The sequence below is a fragment of the Ananas comosus genome, linkage group 11 (assembly GCF_001540865.1).
Source record: "Ananas comosus cultivar F153 linkage group 11, ASM154086v1, whole genome shotgun sequence".
Classification (NCBI taxonomy): Eukaryota; Viridiplantae; Streptophyta; class Magnoliopsida; order Poales; family Bromeliaceae; genus Ananas; species Ananas comosus.
In genome coordinates this window covers 6,689,359-6,710,863 of record NC_033631.1, presented here as the reverse complement: position 1 = coordinate 6,710,863, position 21,505 = coordinate 6,689,359, and the positions used below count along the sequence as shown (strand labels likewise).

Here is a 21,505-nt window from a genome sequence, read left to right as displayed (position 1 = left end):
GGCATTATAATCAGTCATAGTTTGTAAGAAATGAAATACAAATTTACCTAAATAGGCGTCCCACTGGGAGTGCCAAAAATTGCTGCGAGCCGAATTCCGTAATCTTTGACCCGGTCAAAGATCTTCCCAGAGAAGCGCGTAGGGATGCGAAACGGCTACGCGTAGTAACCCTCGAAGTTTGCACCCTTCGATAGATCAAGCAATTCGGCTGATGAAGGATCCGATCAGCCCAGTTCGTACCTTCTATTACAAAATTAGTTCGGCCGAATTTTGGGTCGGCTGAAAAGCCGAATGCTTTTATATATTAACTTGAAACTTGAAACACGCACAAAAGAATGCCAGTATGGCTTACAGAAAACCTTACTTAAAACTACTCCTAAGAAAGATAGTAAATAGGGGAAAGATATAAAAGATTACAAGTAAACTGCTCCTAGAAAGCGAGGAAAATGCGTAGAACTGAAAATGGTCTTCTGTTCACAGGGAAAAGACCTCTCTTCCGGACGTTATCTATTATATACATACATATACATGATCGGCCACTTCCCTAATTTCGTGGGCCACTACAAGCCGATCTCAACCGCATGAAATAGCCTGCGATTTGTTACAAATCATCCTTTGCTCTCGATGCACCAAATGTCATTTATCTCTAGCTTGGCTGTAATGTGCACCGATTCACCACATGGTGCTACATTGTTGGCACCAACAAGTATAATATTTTTTAATTTTAATAAAAATTTAAAAAAAAAAAAACATGCTTTGCCAGTTTCTTTTTTTTATTAATTTTCTAAAATTTTGTTAAGCGAGAGCGCGGGAGTTCACGACCATGCCACCGCAAAGGTGGCGGGCATTGGAAGGTATGGGTGACGCGGGGACGCTCCGCGGCATATAGGGTAAAGAAGCAAGGAGTGTACAAAGAGGATACGGCCATTATTGGGGTGGTGGAGGTAGGGTTTGAGGAGGGTGAGGACGGATGCAGCGTAGCAACAATGGTCAACGGAAGGAGATGACGGGGCTGTCATGCCCCGAGCTTCCTTTTTGATTAAAAAACCCAGCAGAAGCTCACCTTAAAACCATAAGGTGCGATCCGAGGCGGAAGTAGACCTGCCACACAAACAAAGTCTCTCTCGTTCGCGCACGGTGTCGGAAGACAAACGAATACAGTGATCATGATAAACGAATGGAAATCTACTGCAATAAATCCAAAGTCAAACACATTTTAGCATTTTCCTCAATATGAAATCATATTCCACAAAGGCAATCAATTAAAAAACCCAATGAGCATTCAGAATCCACTCGCTATCTAACTAAACCAAAAACACAAAAAATATACCACAAGAAAATCTGATATGAAAACCAATATGACGTATACAAAACATCTAACTATCCATCGTCCATAACCGCCAAATATCAGGAACTGCAAAAAAAAAATCAACGACATGCTACCCAAAAGCTACACCAGTCTCCAACTACAAAATTAGCTAAACTCCTCACTACAAAATTAGCTGAACTCCCCATTTAACGTGATCACAACAAAGGAAAGGTGAAATGTAATAGCAGGTGTTCCGAATTTCATTCATCTAATCATCATTTAATTGTCCAAGATCTGTGCTGGTTTTCCATCTAATGCGAGCCTCACAATGCGCCCCGAACCTGATCGCCCATCTAACCTGAAAAACAAGGGGTTAGAAACACATAATATGTTTTCCAGTTGCCAGTACAGCAAGCCGCAACTGTTGGTCAACAAAATAAGTAAAGAACAAACAGTAGTGTAGAAGCAGAAATATAGTACTCAAGAACGAAAGATCTCAATCAAGAAACGAATCCAGCAAGAAAGTACTCAAGTACGCAAACAATGATCTTAGTCATAGATAATGAGGGAACCGAGTTACTCAACGGGTAAGAAACATCAAGATTGTTGAGGGTAGCGATCCCTCCCCAAACTGTGCATGCAAGTAATAACAATATTGATGTCTGAATTGTAACATCCATCTATAACCGGTTAATACGAGTCCTCAACTTGTTCGAAGTCCATGACATGATCCTCTAGGTGTCACCTGGACCTGAGAATACATGGGTCAAGATCAGTCCCTACGAGGCAACAACGCAAACCGACACATCTTGAACCACATCAGAACGCACTACGACGCAATTGGAACATCTATTTTGTAAACTGACTACCGAAACTCAACCGACCACGTATCAACCCAAATTGCTTCACCACGACCTGCCCATTGTCCAAAATGCACCATTTTAGGTGCTGGGACAGCCGCACATCAAGTGCTTGGCTGTGACAAGTGCAGTTACCAAACTAGTCCGTAACGGGCTCCAAAATCGCACCGTTTTTGGTGCTAGAACCAATTGCATGTTCCACACTCATTCGCTAACTAGTTTTGACCTACAAAGACCCTCTGGGGCTCTCATCCCACGAGTTTTGAAAACCAAATTCACAATCAGTGCACCACGAGAACCGAATTCGGCCACAAAAGTTCCAGAAACTGCATTTTTTTGTTTTTGGGATAGCTACATGTATCACGTTCGGGCCCAAGGTCTATTTTTTCATGAAGGCCCAAACAGCAACAAGCATGGCTACTAGTTCCCAACTACTCGTCTTGGCCAAACAGCCTCGCTTACAGAGTTTCGGGCAACATTTCAGCATCGGGACCGTTCACACTTGTTGCGCACAACCCAATCATGTGCCACGACACTACTTAGTGCATCCAAAGCGCTAAAGATGGCTAAGAATACATAACTACTAGCTTTGACTCAACCAGGTCGCTCCACGAGAAGCTACGAGTCTTTCAGAACGTCAATTCTGCTAAGAAACTACTAAATCGACTCCGAGCTAGCTCGATGCTTCGAATGTCACTTCAGCCCCTAAACACTCCCCATAAATAGTCCCAGAACACACTGTTTTCGGTATCGGGACAGTGGCATGTAAGGTGCCTCATAACAAGGGTCATCACCACAAAATTTGGCCTCAAACGGGTTCCGAAAATACTTATTTCAGTATCAGAACTACCGATACATGTCGCAAACAATTACTACCGATTTCAAATGGCAACAAGCTTCTAGATCTCAACGTTAACGACGTTGGAGACAATCCCCTATCACCTCAGTCCCACAATTTCCAGTAAAAAACGTTCCAGACCACCAATTTTGGTGTAGGAACTGCGCACGAGCATTGCCCGTGTTCAGACATCACGGGCTCAGCCAGAAAAAGGGGACTTCCGAAGCATTTTTGGCGTTAGAACCAAAATTATGCAAATCATGCACGATCTCCCAATAAGCTTGGCCAAAAAGAGTGATAGCAGGGGAGATCGGAACCAGCCGGCTAGCTCTGACAGAATTGACCCAAGTTCAACATTCCAATGAGCAACAAGACATGACAACACAATCAAAACGGACCCTCTCAATCTCACATACGATGATAACCATAAACGAAGGGTTAGAGATCATTTACCGAGCTTCTCTCTGATTCCTGCCGAGGAAACACAAGGAAAGCACTAGGAGAAGATTCAGCCCCACGCTCCTGTTGGGCACTGACCAGTAGCTGCAGGCTATGGGGGAGGGAGGAGGTGGCCAAAAAGGGCGAGAGAGTTGAGCTCGGCTCAGGGTTGGAGTTCGGTCCACGGGAATTAAGGTCGACTCCACTAACAACTCTTAGAAAACATTGTAAAATGCTCCAAACAGTGCTCACGACAGACAAAAGGGAAAAAATAAAAAAAGCCTAGTATAAGTTACCCATCAAAAAAAATTTGGCACGACCCCGTGCCATGGCATTTAAATCCTTGGTCAAAACTTCCCAAAAACAGTACTCATCAAAAATTCCCAAGAAACAGTGCTCACGACAGACAAAAGGGGAAAAATAAAAAAGAAAAAAATGGGAGTACTTGATATTACTCCTAATCAATCGAGGCTAGCAAGCAAGGTTACAAAGAGACCATTGTTTGCATTCCTACAAGTTTAAATTACTAATAAAGATCCAAAAAGATCCTGTTAGACAAAGGAATAGAGATACAACTCTAATTTGCTTCACTCAATAACTCATTCCTCCATTTTCAAACATAAAAAGGAAAAGAAATACTAATTATACCACTAGTCAGGTTGAAAAAAAGGGAGCAAGAAAACCAATGTGCTCACATAGCACAAATAGCAGCCTCTACAGGAATACATGAGAGAGAGGGGCAGAGGGTAGGCACCACAACAACCTCCACAGGAATAAGCACAAAGTTGAACAGCATATAATAGAAATTGCATACAACAAAACAACATAATCATAGAAAAACATTTCTTGTTAACAGCATTAAGATTCAAAAACTTACTGCTTACTTAGTCCTTCCATGAACAAAAGGATGGAGGCTAACCCCTTGGTGAAGGTGGTGGCGAAGCTGGCGACGGCGAAGCTGGCGATGGGGAAGCAGGTGACGGCGAAGGCGAATGTGAAGGTGAATTCAGTGGCCGAAGCATAGGCAAAGGATTGCGGCTCAATAAGTATCCCACTCTATTCAACAAAAAAAATAGTAAGTATAACCTCTATTTTGACTAAAAAAAATTGCTAGTTCAATCCAAGTATTAGGTAATTCTGACGCAAACACATACGGATGCCGAGGTCGCGAAGGTTGCGGAGGAAGGCCATCTGGATGTCTTGGAGGAGGAAGGGAAAGGGAAAACGATGGCCTGGATGGCCTATGCTCGCACCGAGCGGCATGAAAGAGATAGCATGAATTTTAATTAGTAGAATATTTCATAAAGAATTCTTTAAGTAACAAAACCAAGATCTGCAATCTAAATATTTCAGGATAATTGCCTATATGCCCCTCGAAACTTCGAAAATATCTCATTTACCTCTACTTTTTTTTTTCTTTTCAATATGCCTCTCATATGTTCCTCCGTTATTCAAAAATACTCCTATAGTTACCACCCGTTAAGTTAACTTGAGTTAAACATAAGTTAAATATCTAGAAGAGTTAAAAATAAAATAAAATGCCTCTTTTGCCCTTAAAGGCAAATAAAAAATGTTGGTGATGGTAGAAAGGTATAGTTGAAAAGAACAAAAGTTAAAATACTTCTTGTGCCCCTAACTTAACGGCAAATAAGAAAACTCGGTGATGGCAGAAGGTATATTTGAAAGGGCAAAATAGTAATTTCATAGAGAAAACCACAATTGCTAATAGTTCATTAACAGAATTTAACTCTAGGGATATATTTGAAATAGGTTGGAACGTAAAAAATGTATTTTAATATTAGCCTTCTAAGGAGGGTAAATCAAAAAGTAAGAAACTTTTCAGAGTTATATAAGAAATTGCCCCTTAAATTTAACCATTAAATTACTTAGTTTTATGAGGTTGTTTAATTTTGACCATTTTTATGGCTACTTGTAAGAAGGGCAATAGAGCATACCCTAGTGAGTTGTATTGATGCAAATATATAATACAAGACATATGTCAAATATAGCAACAAAGCCTAGTATAATAAGAATACAAACGAGATTAGATATCATATAATCCTACTCTGTATATAATAGTAATATACAGTTTCCTAATATAGAGAATAACGCTAAATATGTCGTAACACCACTTGATGAAAAAAGAACATGATTTCAAAAAGAATGAAGGTTGTTTACTATCAAGGATACCTCAAAGGTGGACGGCGAGATGATAGCATGGGTAGTCCCCCGTCATGCAAGCGGAACGAAGAACTTGGGCTAGATTCCCGTCCCAAAAGGATGCTATTGTCCAATATATTTAGAACAAAATTGAAATCAATTGAAATTGCAAATATAAGGAACCAAAATTTAATCAATATGAGATAATACATACATCTCAGTAAAGCACGACTGGAATTGAGGAGGCGGTAATCTGCTGAACATCCCCTGGAGGTCACTGCAATTTAGTAAGCACATCAATATCAATGTATGTGTTTTCTCATTTGACGGCATAAAACAATCATAATTAGCTTTTTCATTTAGAATTTTTTAACCATCAAAATCAAGATCAATAAACTGACATTAAGTTTAAGAATTCTACCCTTTAATTTTAAATGGTTCATTTTGTAGCTACTTGAATTTCAGAATAATTTTCCGAAGTTACGAATTTGGATTCTAGCAAGGATTACCTATGCCAACCAACAGATGCACTGCATCAAGTCCTTGTTTTGCTTAGTCGTCGAGTCGTCATTTTGGCTTTTATCTGTGCTTATTTATGGTTGTTTGATTCAATCCATGCATAGTTTGTTAGACGAAGGTTGGATAGGTTGACCAAATCCTAATCTAACCCAATAGACTTACATCTGAATCTAGGATCCAATAAAACCAGCCCATAACAAACCCAAATAGACCCAAGCCCCAATCTAACTCAAATATTCTTTAATCTGAACCCCGTGAAACAATGATCTCTAGTAATGTTCTCCACTGGAAAAACTGGTGCCAACGAAGTCTGGTGTGATGCAGCGCCATGGACGTGTGTTACTACCCTGGCAGTTTGATCATAAGCACCATACATGACGGGAAGGGGAACGCCCACATAGCCATTAAGGATAACACAAAGGTTAGGGTGTTACGCCTATATAGCCATTAAGGACAACGAAAAGGTTTGGGTGTTACACTAAACAATACATCCACGCTGAAACGGAAGTCAGATTTTTCCCTGTTGGCAGTCGGTAAAACCGAATTGGCTGCGCTCATGATCGAGCACGATCCGACATTTATTATGCTGTCTAGTTTGACTAGATTTGATCTCGCTTTTAATTTCGAAAACTAATTAGAGATATCTTCTAGTCATATTAGGATAACAATCACAAACCGATTCGGCCTAATCATCTACTTATCTTTAAGGGTGTTTTTAATCCTTAAAAATAAATGGGTGATTCTCTCATAATTATATGAACAAGAAATGTAGAGAAAAATACCCAAAAAATCGTGACAAATTCGTGTGCCATCTTGTGAGAGAGAAAAACCACATCCTCCATTAAGCTATTCCTTTTAGAGGGTCTTGAACAGTGGATCATAGATCTAGCTCATGCACGGTCTACCACAGTTTTGGATCACTAGAAGACCTTCATGGACAATCTGAGGACACGTAGATCAACCTCTTCAACCCGGTGGGTTTTGCCATAAAGTTTGGAAAACCCTAGGTTAAAAAAGGGGTTTCTTGGTGGAGGGTTTTAAAAATATTTTAACCCTTTGGAACCCTAATTGAGGGTTAGAAAATCATGTGTGGTCACTTGATTTCAAAAGCAAAGATTGTTTAGTGGTTCGAAAATGGTACCGAAGGGTTTCTTGTATAGGGTAAGAAATGCTTGGGAAAAAGCTTGGAAGTCCAAGTAGTTGGCCCGATTGCAAGTGACTACAAGCAATCAGAGAGCGTTGCGAGGTGGGTTGTGCTTCACCGAAGTGATTAGATCACTTCCAAGCCAAAGTGAAGTGGTTTGTCATTGACGCATATAGTGGTAGTTAATTACATAAATGAATGCATAGGTGGATGCCATGTAATTGCATGAAATGTTATGTATTGACTACCTTGAATGACAAGTATATGTATGTTGACATTATGAGAATATGCTAGATAGTATATGAATGTTGACATTGTGAGGATATACTAGATGAAATGTACATATTGACATTATGAAGAATATGCAAGTTGACATAGCATAGCAGTCATGCATTTTAGAGTAGTTGTTGGTTATTTCAAATCTTGCATTCTCTTATGGTATATGTGGAAGCATGAAAAGATACCTAGTGGCTAAAAGTATGAGAATTCGGTTGTGAACAAGGAAACTCTATATTGACATGAAATGGAAACTTGTGACATTGTGTCATTAGTTAGAAACATTGTGACATTGTGGCATTAGCTAGAGACATTGTGGCATTGTGGCATTAGCTAGGGACAATGTGATTACTCAGTATATGAGGATTGGGATTGGTGTTTATCCTGGCTTTATTACTACTAGTTGGTAGGATATCCTCAGGTTAGAGGATTGGATCATGCTCACATACGTCTGTTTCGCTTGGCGGTGGTCGCTCCACCGAAGCAGTGGTCTTCGGAGTACTTCACGGCAGGGACTAACGTAGCTGTCCCGCAGACGATCTAGGGTGAGTGTAGTCGATGCTCCTCACGTTGCGAGATTGGCTTGTGAGTCAGGGCTCAACCTTCAGGCTAGCCGGAATGATTGGGTTACAAAAAGGTAAATGATTGGGCTGTGGATGCAACAGAGTGCGCGGTATTCCGCATAGGATTGACTCGAGGCCGAGTCGGGTGGTTAGCTTGGTTATGGTAGAAAAAACCTTAAGAGCAAGTGATAAATGACATGAATCAAGGTAGAGGAAACCTTAGAAGTTAGTTGGACATGAGTTTGATAGCGAGATACAAAGTAGTATTGGATGATCTACTTAGTTGGTTGCATGAGTTGCATAATTTGCATGTTGCATATTGTGAGGCATACACATGTATTTAATATTTGCAAAAAATATATCTGTAGATATCTGTTGGGCTAACATGTTTGCAGTGTCTCCTTTGGACCTGGTGGGTTGAGCTTCTCCCTTGGGTGGCCATACCCACTGGGAACTATGGATATAGTAATCACCCCACGTTGTTTTGGGGGATTTCAAGTTCACACGCGAGCGGCGCGGCGGCGCGAGGAAAGATCGTAGCTCCGTAGATAGCGCCCTACCACCGAGACTAGAGATAGTGGTACCCCAAGTCGGTTTCAATAGGGGTATAGAAAAGAAAGATCAAAGTTATAATAATTTGTAATAACATGATTGTATTTGGAAGTTAAAATGTGAATCAAGATGTAAAATGTAATCTAAGTTTGAGATGAATGCATGTAATAGCTTAGTTGTGTTTACGTTTTTGATACTGCCTTATGCAATCTATGCTTGAATACTGTTCCTGGTTGGAACCTCGTGTATTGTATTGATCGCGACGCCTTGAACGTACAGGGGAGACTCTGTCAGTTCGGCGGTCTGTTCGCGCGCCCAAATCGGACCAAATAAGCGGAGCTCGGGGCGTGACACTAGAATCCAATAAAACCAGCCCATAACAAACCCAAATAGACCCAAGCCCCAATCTAACTCAAATATTCTTTAATCTGAACCTCGTGAAACAATGATTTCTAGTAATGTACTCCACTGGAAAAACTTGTACCAACGAAGTCTGGTGTGATGCAGCGCCATAGACGTGTGTTACTACCCTGGCAGTTTGATCATAAGCACCATACATGACGGGAAGGAGAACGCCCACATAGCCATTGAGGATAACACAAAGGTTAGGGTGTTACGCCTATATAGCCATTAAGGACAACGAAAAGGTTTGGGTGTTACGCCTATATAGCCATTAAGGACAACGAAAAGGTTTGGGTGTTCCACTAAACAATACATCCACGCTGAAACCGTAAGTTAGATTTTTCCCTGTTGGCAGTCGGTTAAACCGAATCGACTACGCTCATGATCGAGCTCGATCAGACATTTATTATGCTGTCTAGTTTGACTAGATTTGATCTCGCTTTTAATTTCGAAAACTAATTAGAGATATCTTCTAGTCATATTAGGATAACAATCGCAAACCGATTCGGCCTAATCTTCTACTTATCTTTTAGGGTGTTTTAATCAAGGATTTAAGTGTCGTGGCACGGGGTCGTGCCGGAAACTTGCTGGCACGGTACAGCACGGTGCGTGCCAAGCCGTACCGATGCGTGCCGGTCAAAAAAATTCTTGTATGCCGACACATAATAGCATGAAATATTAATTTTCATTAGCAACAAAATATTCTAACTATTTATCATGTCTTTTTATCACATCTTTGGAACTTTATTGAGGAAATTATTTACTAATTTAAAGAATAGAGGGTTTTGAGTTGTGCCATCGGTACGGGATCTGTATCGTGCCGGTATTTTGTTGGCACGGTACGGCACGGTTTATACGGCCCGTGCCGACGGGCACTTAAAACCTTGGTTTTAATCCTTATAAATAAATGGGCGATTCTCTCATAATTATATGAACAAGAAATGTAGAGAAAAATACCCAAAAATCGTGACAAATTCGTGTTCCATCTTGTGAGAGAGAAAAACGACATCCTCCATTAAGCTATTCCTTTTAGAGGGTCTTGAACAATGGATCATAGATCTAGCTCATGCACGGTCTACCACAATTTTGGATCACTAGAAGACCTTCATGGACAATCCGAGGACACGTAGATCAACCTCTACGACCCGGCGGGGATTGCGCTCAAAGTTAATGTAGCGCAAATTGCTTCCGCAAAAAGGACAATCGGTTACTTCCGCAGCATTCTACATCGGTATCGGAGCCTTATTAAGTTGATTTCCTGCCCTAGATGTGTCTTATAACCTGTTACATGCATAAGTCTAAAGTTGCCTTTGTTTTGAACTTTTCTTGCATGCTTTTTGGGTGTTAATGGCTGATTTTTCTACGGTGGATAAAATTGCATGATATTTGCACATCTTATGGCCCTTAGGTGGTAGATTAAATCTGCAAAGTTTGACTTGATTTGGCTTTGTTGCTGGCTTTGTTGCTCGTAAGATAAATGAAATCCTAAACTGAAAGTTTGTGGGTTGTTTGCTTGGTCTGTAGTGCATATCCCATTATAAAGCTTTAGATGATTTGCAAGAGCTCCTCACAAATTTTCAATTGATATATTACATGCTTGAACTGACACCTGGATCAAAAGATATAAATATTCCGACTTTCTAAGTTTTTTCTCGTTAAAAAAAATTTTGGTCATCGAGAGGCTTATCCAACGTGGCGGGGCTGACATTGGCAGCATGCGCGTCAGGCTGCACGGTTTCTGCCCATGCGAGGAACACGCGCAAGGCCTGTGACGCAAAGTACGTATAATAAAAGAAAATTGGAAAATTTTGGATAAATTTTTAGGGACCATATTTTGTAATCAAATAAGCGTAATCAAGTACACCTTAGTGATATGTGCTGCATGCATTTAAATATTTTGATGATATTTATTATGCCTTTATGATGTCTCGATGGTATTTTTAGCATAGTATAAATTTTATGCATGCTTAGTCCATTAGGAGCTTGTTCTATGGTAGAGTAAATTGTATATATTTTACTCCCTAAGCCTATAATTTTGCACGACTTAATTAAATAACAGATTATAGACATAAGGTGTGTACTATGATTATGAGCACAATGAAATTTTCCTTTATACACCTTTGATCTAATTCCTCAATTTGTTTAATTAAAGCTATGAAAATATTTAATATATGTATAGTGCGCGAATTTTAAAATATCTTCTTCTGCACACTACGTGAACCTAGAAAATATGGATTGAAAACAAGTTGTTGATGTAATCAAGGGCCAAAATTGGACGGTGACAATTATAATATTTAGTATCGTAAAATTTAATATATTCTCAATGAGGAAGAGGTTCTGGAAAACTTGAGTCATAGAATGTACCAACTCACAAAGAGCAATAGTGCTCAAGCTCGCCCAAAGATCGAAGCCCCTAATAATTGGCTTACAAAGGATCGCATTACTTACATCATGTTGCTGAGCAGTATGTAGAATAATCTATTGTGCGAATATTATTATCCAACTGCTTATGACATGTGGGAGGCTCTCAAAACTAAGTTTGGTGCGACTTCGGTCGTAAGGTGAGGCAATGTTGAGGAAGTTGTTACAATCACATCGATCCCATCATGTGCGAGTAAGAGACGTTGGCTTTAGTTAAACCGAGTCAGGTGCGCCTATAATCTGACTTGATCCAACCATTTATTATGATACCTAGTTGGACTAGATTTTATCTTGCTTTTAATTTGAAAAGCTAATTAGAGATATCTAGTCATATGAGGATAATAATCACAAACTGATTCAACCTACTCTTCTACTTACATTTTTGAGTGTTGGAAATCCTTATAAATATATGGGCAATTCTCCTATAATTATAGAACAAGAAATATAGAGAAAAATGCCCAAAAATTCGTGACAATTCATGTAGCAGCATGTGAGAGAGAAAAATCACATCCTCTAGTAACCTATTGCTTCTAGAAAGTCTTGAATAGTGGATCATAAATCTAGCTCGTTCGTAGCTTGGTCTACCGTGAGTTTGGAGACAAAGTTTAAAAGTATCGCCTTGTGCTGCGTGCCAAGACCCCACTTAAGGGGCACGATACGAGGGCTCTCTCTTGGTCCCCTGTGCTGCGATACCCCTTAGGTATCATGCTATCTCGCACGATACACTTTGGGTATCACAGTATAGTGTCGCTACATGCCTATAACGGCAGGCAACATTTTAAATTTTAACCCTTTTTTTGCTTTGGGCCTACTTCTTAATTTTTTGTGCCCCCCCCCCCCTCAACAACATTCTTGTGACTCTAACTTAAGTTCAAATAAGAAGGATATATTTGAAAAGAAGAAAAATTAAAATACTTCTTGTGCCCCTAACTTAAGGGCAAGTAAGAAAACTCGGTGATTGTAGAAGGTATATTTGAAGGGACAAAATAGCAATTTCATAGAAAAACAGCTATTGCTAACAGTTCAATAACAGAATTTAACTCTAGGGTATATTTGAAATAGGTTGGAACGTAAAAAGGGTATTTTTAATATTAGCCTTCGAAGAGTGGTAAATCAAAAAGTCAAAAACTTTTCAGGGGTACATAAGCAATTGCCCCTTAAATTTAACCATTAAATTACTTAGTTTTCAGAGGTTGTTTAATTCTGACCATTAGTTTATGGCCATACCCGTCATGCAGGCGGAATGAAGAACTTGAGCCAGATCCCCGTCCCAAAAGGTTGCATCGCACCCTGTCCAATCTATTTAGAACAAAATTGAAATCAATTGAAATTGCAAATAGAAGGAACCAAAATTTAATCAATATGAGATAATACATACGTCTCAGTAGAGTACGACCGGAATTGAGGAGGTGGCAACCTGCTGAACATCTGCTGGAGGTCACTGCAATTTAGTAAGCACATCAATATCAATGTAAGTGTTTTCTCACTTGACGGCATAAAACAATCATAATTAGCTTTTTCATTTAGAATTTTTCAGCCATCAAAATCAAGATCAATAAACTGATACTAAATTTAAGAATTCTACCCTTTAATTTTAACTGGTTCCTTTTGTAGCTACTTGAATTTCAGAATAATTTTCCGAAGTTGCGAATTTGGATTCTAGCAAGGATTACCTATGCCAACCAACAGATGCATTGCATCGAGTCCTTGTTTTGCTTAGTCGTCGAGTCGTCATTTTGGCTTTTATCTGTGCTTATTTATGGTTGTTTGATTCAATCCATGCATAGTTTGTTAGACGAAGGTTGGATAAGTTGACCAAATCCTAATATAACCAAATAGACTTACATCTGAATCTAGAATCCAATAAAACCAGCCCATAAAAAACCCAAATAGACCCAAGCCCCAATCTAACTCAAATATGCTTTAATCTGAACCCCGTGACACAATGATCTCTAGTAATGTTCTCCACTAGAAAAACATGTACCAACGAAGTCTGGTGTGATGCAGCGCCATGGATGTGTGTTACTACCTTGGCAGTTTGATCATAAGCACTATACATGACGGAAAGGAGAACGCCCAAATAGCCATTAAGGATAACACAAAGGTTAGAGTGTTACGCCTATATAGCCATTAAGGACAACGAAAAGGCTTGGGTGTTCCACTAAACAATACATCCACGCTGAAACCGAAGTCAGATTTTTCCCTGTTAGCAGTCGGTTAAACCGGATCGGCTGCGCTCATGATCGAGCTCGATCCGACATTTATTATGCTGCCTAGTTTGACTAGATTTGATCTCGCTTTTAATTTCGAAAACTAATTAGAGATATCTTCTAGTCATATTAGGATAACAATCACAAACCGATTCGGCCTAATCTTCTACTTATCTTTTAGGGTGTTTTTAATCCTTATAAATAAATGGGCGATTCTCTCATAATTATATGAATAAGAAATGTAGAGAAAAATATCCAAAAAATCGTGACAAATTTGTGTGCCATCTTGTGACAGAGAAAAACGACATCCTCCATTAAGCTATTCCTTTTAGAGGGTCATGAACAGTGGATCATAGATCTAGCTCATGCACGGTCTACCATAGTTTTGGATCACTAGAAAACCTTCATGGACAATCCGAGGGCACGTAGATCAACCTCTAAGACCCGGCGCGGATTGCGTTCGAAGTAAATATAGCGCAAATTGCTTCCACAAGAAGGGACAATCGATTACTTCCACAACGTTCTACATTGGTATCTGAGCCCTATTAAGTTGATTTCCTGCCCTAGATATGTCTTTTAACCAGTTACATGCATAAGTCTAAAGTTGCCATGTTTTGAACTTTTCTTGCATGTTTTTTGGGCGTTAACGGCAGATTTTTCTACGGTGGATAAAATTGCATGATATTTGCACATCTTATGGCCCTTGGGTGGTAGATTAAATCTGCAAAGTTTGACTTGATTAGGCTTTGTTGTTCGCAAGATAAACGAAATCCTAAATTGAAACTCTGTGGGGTAGTGCATATCCCATTATAAAGCTTGGATGATTTGCAAGAGCTCCTCACAAACTTTCAATTGATATATTACATGCTTGAACGGACGCTTGGATCAAAAGATATAAATGTTCCAACTTTCTTTTTTCGTTAAAAAAAATTTTGGAGATCGAGAGGCTTATCCAACGTGGCTGGGCTGACATTGGCTGCATGCGCGTCGGGCTGCACAGTTTCTGCCATTGCGAGGCACGCGCACAAGGCTCGTGACGCAAAGTAAATATAATAAAAGAAAATTGGAAAATTTTGGATTAATTTGTAGAGACCATATTTTGTAATCAAATATGCGCAATCAAATACGCCTTAGTGATATATGCTGCACGCATTTAAATATTTTGATGATATTTATTATGCCTTTATGATCTATCGACGGTATTTGATTGCGCAATCAAAACCGATTTTAACCAGATCGAGATCGGACTATTGGAAGGCAGTCAAAAGGATACTTTGCGACCATTAGAGGAACTTTGAATTATGTGTTATGATATCAAGGTTCTGATTTACATATCGTCTGTTATAGAGATGCGAATTGGATAGGTGACCTTGACAAGCGTCTTGTTTAATAATGCGCCATATCTTGGAGTAAGAAGAAGCAATCCTATGTGGTTCTATGTACACTAGAGGCAGAGTTCACGGCCTGCTCTGTAGCAGCTCAGGAGGCTATTTGGTTGGAAGGTTCCTTTAAGATCTTGGAGTTCTCACTTGTGCTTCAAATCTTGTGATGATCCATTGCGACGGTATGGCAAACATTGCATACTCAAACGACCCCAAATATTAGCAACACTAAGCATATTGACTTGATGTATCAATTTTTCATGAGGCAGTGGCGCAGAAAGAAATAATCCTAGAACATTTCTACAAGTTGCATGGTTGTTGATCCTCTGACTAAGCCCATCATTAGAGACTTATTTTTGGTTCATGTTAGAGCTGTTGAACTCCTTAGGATTTGACCGTGTAGACAGTTGATTATTTTACTAAGTCATTTTATAATATTCTGTGGTTATTTAACTTCAAATTAATCTTTTGGCATAATATTCATTAAGATTAGCACACATCCATATATATATAAGTGATAGTAGGGTTATTTATTATTATTATATATATATAATATATATTATATATATATTATATATGTGATTGTTGTGTGTGTGTGTGTGGTGTGTGTGGTATTGTGTGTGTGTGGTGTGGTGTGTCTATATGTGTATATATATATATGTGTATATATATCACACACACATATATATATTGTGTGTGTGTGTATAAATATATATATATGAGTTCGGCTACTATACTATCGATAGTACCGAGCCCTTGGTACTATTGAGTTTTCTACCGTTAGATCTACCTTTGATCATTTCCATCCGTTAGATCATACTATTAAACAACCACCACTCAATCCTAGGGGATCACTATCATCCTAACCGCCACATCCTTCCATCCAACCGAGGAAACTCAATATAACTATTGATAGTAGCATAATTCTATATATATATATATATATTAAATATATATAGAGCAGAGGCTGCTGTGCTCTCAGGAGCACGGAGGCCTCCGTGCTCCTGAGCCATTTTCGATGATGGAGTTTCCGAATCGACGATCGGCTCCGTTAAACTTGATCTAGCGTATTTGAAGTTTCTAGAAAATAATTTTTGCTATTTTTCGATATCATTTACCTAGCTGGCCAAAATTCGAAAGGATTCAAAATCAATAATTTTTAACGGCTGAAAATAAAAATCCTATAAAAAGTGGTGATATAGCACTAAAATTTTCGATCAGAAATATTGATCTTGTTGTAGATAGTATAAAGAATTTTGTATCAAAAATTCATCTGATTTGAATACTTCTACACCGTTAAACTTGAAAACGGCAGATATCAACCATTAAAATTTATGAATTTTGAATCCTTTCGATCACTAGGTAAATGATATCAAAAAATCGCAAAAATTATTTTCTAGAAACTTCAAATGCGCTAGATCAAGTCTAACGGAGCCAATCGTCGATTCGAAAATTCCATCATCGAAAACGGCTCAGGAGCACGGAGGCTTCCGTGCTCCTGAGAGCACAGCAGCCCTGCTCTATATATATATATATATATGCCCTGCTCTATATATATATATATCCTATCTTGTTGAAAAAAAGATTGATAGTATGTCGTAGGCTGATTGGCCCACACACACGGGCAATCATTAGTTTCAGCGTTGTAGAGAGCGAGCAAAACATGAGGCATCAAAGAACCGCCTTGGTTGGTATCATTATGAGGTCATAATCGAGACTACATATGGATAGTACCATGGCCTGTATATTTAAAGCTAGATGCCTAGCGCTTGAGATAGCGAGCAAATGGCAAACACAGGTTAGACACTCGGAGTTACTGAACTAAGATCCATATGGCATTGAGAAAGACAAGCAAATTGAAATTTCCTGTCATAGCATATATTTCATACTACATTTACTTGGGCAACCACATGAAAGAGATGCGTGAATTGATTCTTGCTTCCTCATTGTGTATGTCCTTATGGACTTTTTTTTTGAGGTTATGTTCTATACTTCTATATATGTTCGATGCCCTTAGTAATTTTTGACTACTTCGTAAAGTGAAAGAATTGATAGTGCTACTTCGGCATGTCTCTTACAACTATGTGTGAATGCCGCTTTACTAGGCATTGGTGGAAAAGTAGTTAGTTCTCAATTTTGTGGCATGAGAGCTAAAGGAAGACTATTTGATTATATTGAGACAATTTAACTCATTGTCGACAAATTGTGTCGCTTTAGAATAGTGTTACAATATATTTAGTATGCTAGGATATATTTAGTGTTGTATATTGCTACGAAATATAGTGTAGGTCTATATGATATTTCTGGTTGTATTATAACTATAATAGTTTGGCATGTATACATATCCTGTGCTATATATTCCATCAATACAACCCTAGAGGGTCGAACTCTTTTGCCTATCTTTCATGGAATCAAAGCAGGAACCCTAATTAGGGAATATTGATCCATAGCCACTAGTTACCAAATCCTCTCCTTTTTCCCTAAGTGATCTCTTCTCTAGTATCGCACGAATTTCTTTGCTGACCTGTGCTCTCTATGATCTCTCTTTTCTCTCGTTTTGCACAACCACAGTTTCCTTGGTGCCGCTTAGCTCGCTCGGTACCAAAATCAGCCTCTACTATTGCTGCCTAGACTCTGTGGTGCTGCTCGTGGCACAGCTTGTGCCCTCTGTTATCTCTCATTGCTTGTCTAGTGTCCTTGGCCTATTTTGTTGCCGCTGGTCTTCTATGTTGTGCCGCTCGTGCTACTGGTGTTCTTTGAGTGTTGCTTGGTTGTTCTGGTAGTGCTTGGTCCTTCTCTCTCTCATAAGGAACTCTCAGTTGGTAATCTCCAATCCTTTTTTTCCTTCTCCTTTTGTGGTGGAATCTTTTTCTCGGTGGCGAACATGTCTTCTCTATCTCGATTTTACTAATTATTAACATCAAAACTCTCTTACCATTAGAACTCATTGAAACCACATATCTAGTGTGGAAACAAGTTTTTCTCAATAATTTAGAGAGTTTTGGTGTTACTTCGCATGTGAATAGAACTGATATTATTCCTCTTCAGATCATTGATACTACTAATAAGAAGATAATTGTCAATGTGAGGATTTAAATTGGAAAAAGGAAGACATCACCCTACTTCCTTAGATTAATGCCACTCTGTCTCTTAGAATACTACAGATGGTTATATCTAGTTCACACAACACAGCCATCATCCATGGAAAATCATTGAGGCATACTTTCTTGAAAGAACTGCTTCTACTAGTTCTCTAAAGTTTGAATTACGAAGTATTAAGAAAGGATCAATGCGCATGAGTGAATACATGCAAAGATTAATTAGATCGACGATGCTCTTCAGGCCATTGGTGAAACCGAGTCACGTCATAATTTGCTCATGACTAGTCTTCTGGAGCTACCAAAAAAATATGGAGGTTTTGTCAATGCTCTAAGCATTCAGGAGAAAACCTAATTTCGAACAACTTCATCCACTTTTAATACAAGAAGAAATAAAAGTTCAACATCGTGCTAGCTTGATGACACCACCTGCTGCTCCCACTATTGAAGAAGCACTTTATGCAAACCCTGGACGAGGTACTCATGGAGGCCATAGGGGTAGATATCGTAGAGGCAAAGGATAGCTCGGTAGACACAATTCATACCCTAGTTGTGAATCTCATGGAACCTACCTGCATCCTTAACCGAGTAATATTCAACCTAACCAACAATCTTATATTCGACGGTCTGACACACTATCAGATTTGTGAAAAATTTAAATATTTTGTTCTTTAGTGTAGGCAACACTTTAATCATACCTTTATTGCAATGACATTCCTCAGACTTTTGCTACTATGAGCCTTCACGATCCTGGTAAGGAAGTGTAATATACAGATACTGGAGCATAATCATATGACCGCTAATTCTGGCATTCTCTCATCTTCTAAACATTATACTGGGCAAGAAAATATTCTTGTTGGTAATGAAATTTATTTAATATTACTCAGATGAAACATAATTGAATATGTCCTGCAACTCCTTCACTCTAAAAAATATTTTTATTGTTTCTATTAAAATAAATTTTTCTATTCGTCAATTCTGCCATGATAATAATTATTTTTTCGAACTTTACTCATTCTGGTTTTTCCGTGAAGGACAAGAAAAGAGTGACGGAGTGTGACATCCCAACTTCCCAGGGGGTCACACATCCTAGGACTAAGCATTTTGGGTGGTGGCAAGGCCCAAGAGGTTAAAAGAGTTAAGCGTACTAGGACGGGAGGGTTAAGCATTTTAGGTGGTGGCAAGGCCCAAGAGGTTAAAAGAGTTAAGCGTACTAGGACGGGAGTAGTCCTAGGATGGGTGACCCCCTGGGAAGTTGGGGGGTCACAGATGGTATCAGAGCCAATTACCAGCTGGAAGTTTGAGATGAGTCTCGGCTGAGCCAGGGTCTGGATAACAGGCTAGCGAGATGAGTCTCACATCGCCTGGTACTTGTGAGTCTGAGCCTGACGAGGACGTCAGGGCTTAACAGAAGGGAGATTGTGAGACCCCAGATAGTCCTATATATTAGATATAATAGGGTTAAACTCTTAACCCGGCTTAAGCATTTTGGATGGTGGCAAGACCCAAGAGGTTAAGAGAGTTAAGCGTACTAGGACGGGAGTAGTCCTAGGATGGGTGACCCCCTGGGAAGTTGGGGCGTCACAGTTAGGTCATACTACTGTATCCTTGAGTGAAAAGGAGACAAGCAACAAAGTCTGGTTGATAAAACATGACCTCAGAGCCAGAGCGTGATTGAAGGCTGAGATTTCATCATGACTCTCCTGCTGTAGAGGATCGTTTCTGGCCGGCGTGAGCCGGTTGGGTTGGCTCTGAGGTTGTCTGACAGACCCAATCCAATATTTTTATCTGTGACGCCCCAACTTCCCAGGGGGTCACCCATCCGAGGACTACTCCCGTCCTAGCACGCTTAACTCTCTTAACCTCTTGGGCCTTGCCACCACCCAAAATGCTTAAACCGGGTTAAGAGTTTAGCCCTATTATATCTCATATATAGGACTATCTGGGGTCTCACACGGAGCTTCTCAGATACTGTACTTTGGGAAAATCACTCTATTTCTAAAGTTGCAACTATAGGGAATAAACAATAGTTAGCCTTGTTGCATCTAAATTTAATGGAGATATTTGCAGTAGATGGTTAGGTCATCCTAGTTTTCTTGTTCTTTCTTAATATATTAAAGATGATAAAATTGCTTCGGATAATAATTTCGCTATAAAATTATCTGTCTATAATGCTTGTAGAATAGGCAAACATGTTAAACTTTCTTTTCATAATTCAGAATCTCAGTCTACTTTTTTTTTTCTCAAATTCTGATGTATGGCAATCACTGTTCATTCGGTTTCTGGCTATAAATATTACGTAATTTCATCGATGATTTCTCTAGATATTCTTAGCTTTGATCTTTTAAAATTTAAGCATGAGATTTTTTAGAACTTTCTACTACAATAGTTGAAAACATGTTTCCTAGCACAATTAAAATAATCTAACAATGGTACGGAGTATATAAATGAAAATTTTCCTGCTCTTTGTACACAAAATGGGATTATTCACAAATTTTCTTGTCCACACACACAACAACAAAAAAGCATAGCTGAGAGGAAGCATAGGAATGTTGTTAGAAGTATGCATTTTCAAGCTTGCCTTCTCATTTCTGAGCTTATGCCATTCAAACTATTGTTTCCTCTTGTAAATCATACTCTTACTGTTTGGAAGGAAAAATCGCCATACGATGTTTTACATGGTTGTCCCTTCTGACTTGCAACTTGTCAAAGTTTTTGGGATGTTTGTGCTGTCCCAATCTAAAGATATTGCCGATCATAAGCTTTCTCCGCGATCATTTCCTTGCATTTTCTTGGAACTCTTGGATAAGCATAAAGAGTTTCTTTGCCTCTATCCAAGCACAAGTAAATTTTTCATTTCAAGCCATGTTACCTTCGTTGAAACGGTCTTTCCCTATTCCTGTCTTTCAAAATTTTTTTACCTCTTCCGTACCTATCTCTAGTATTTCAAAAATCTACATGTTTCAAATCTTTTTCTAATTCTCGTTTATTAGGTGAGAGTCCTTCTACCATTGATGCAATCTCTGGTTTCTATTTCACACGCCACTCTACTGCTGCTAACTCTAGTACTTCCTCTACCAATGTACATACTCGGTCTGTTTCACTGTCTAAGCCATTATCTCAATTTTCGACCACCATGAATCATGATGCCACACAAGTTAAAAGAGATAAGAATGATACCTCTACTGCTGGTCAACTAGAAATCCGGGTCTATACGAAGCAAACACTTTCAGGACTATTGCACCCACTCTTCTAACTGATCCGGCAACTCCACCATCCAACCCTCTACCTTCCACTCAACCTGTCGCAGCCCTACCAATAGCATCCTCTGCT

General features: G+C 39.2%; 1 protein-coding gene across 2 annotated transcripts in view; it reads right to left on the bottom strand.

Moving 5' to 3' along the window:
* The window catches only part of LOC109717711 (trithorax group protein osa-like), a 33,212-nt gene continuing 12,959 nt past the window's right edge, over positions 1,253 to 21,505 (bottom strand). The window contains exons 2-8 of one of the 2 annotated variants that reach the window (XM_020243589.1): positions 12,861 to 12,923; positions 12,710 to 12,781; positions 5,820 to 5,882; positions 5,636 to 5,728; positions 4,600 to 4,686; positions 4,323 to 4,501; positions 1,253 to 1,667 (exon numbers count right to left, since the gene is read on the bottom strand). In XM_020243589.1, the coding sequence (XP_020099178.1) occupies positions 4,360 to 4,501; positions 4,600 to 4,686; positions 5,636 to 5,728; positions 5,820 to 5,882; positions 12,710 to 12,781; positions 12,861 to 12,923 (520 nt within the window). In that variant the 3' untranslated portion in view covers positions 1,253 to 1,667; positions 4,323 to 4,359. The remainder of the gene's footprint in view (positions 1,668 to 4,322; positions 4,502 to 4,599; positions 4,687 to 5,635; positions 5,729 to 5,819; positions 5,883 to 12,709; positions 12,782 to 12,860; positions 12,924 to 21,505) is intronic. The other variant, XM_020243590.1, reaches the window with a different exon arrangement.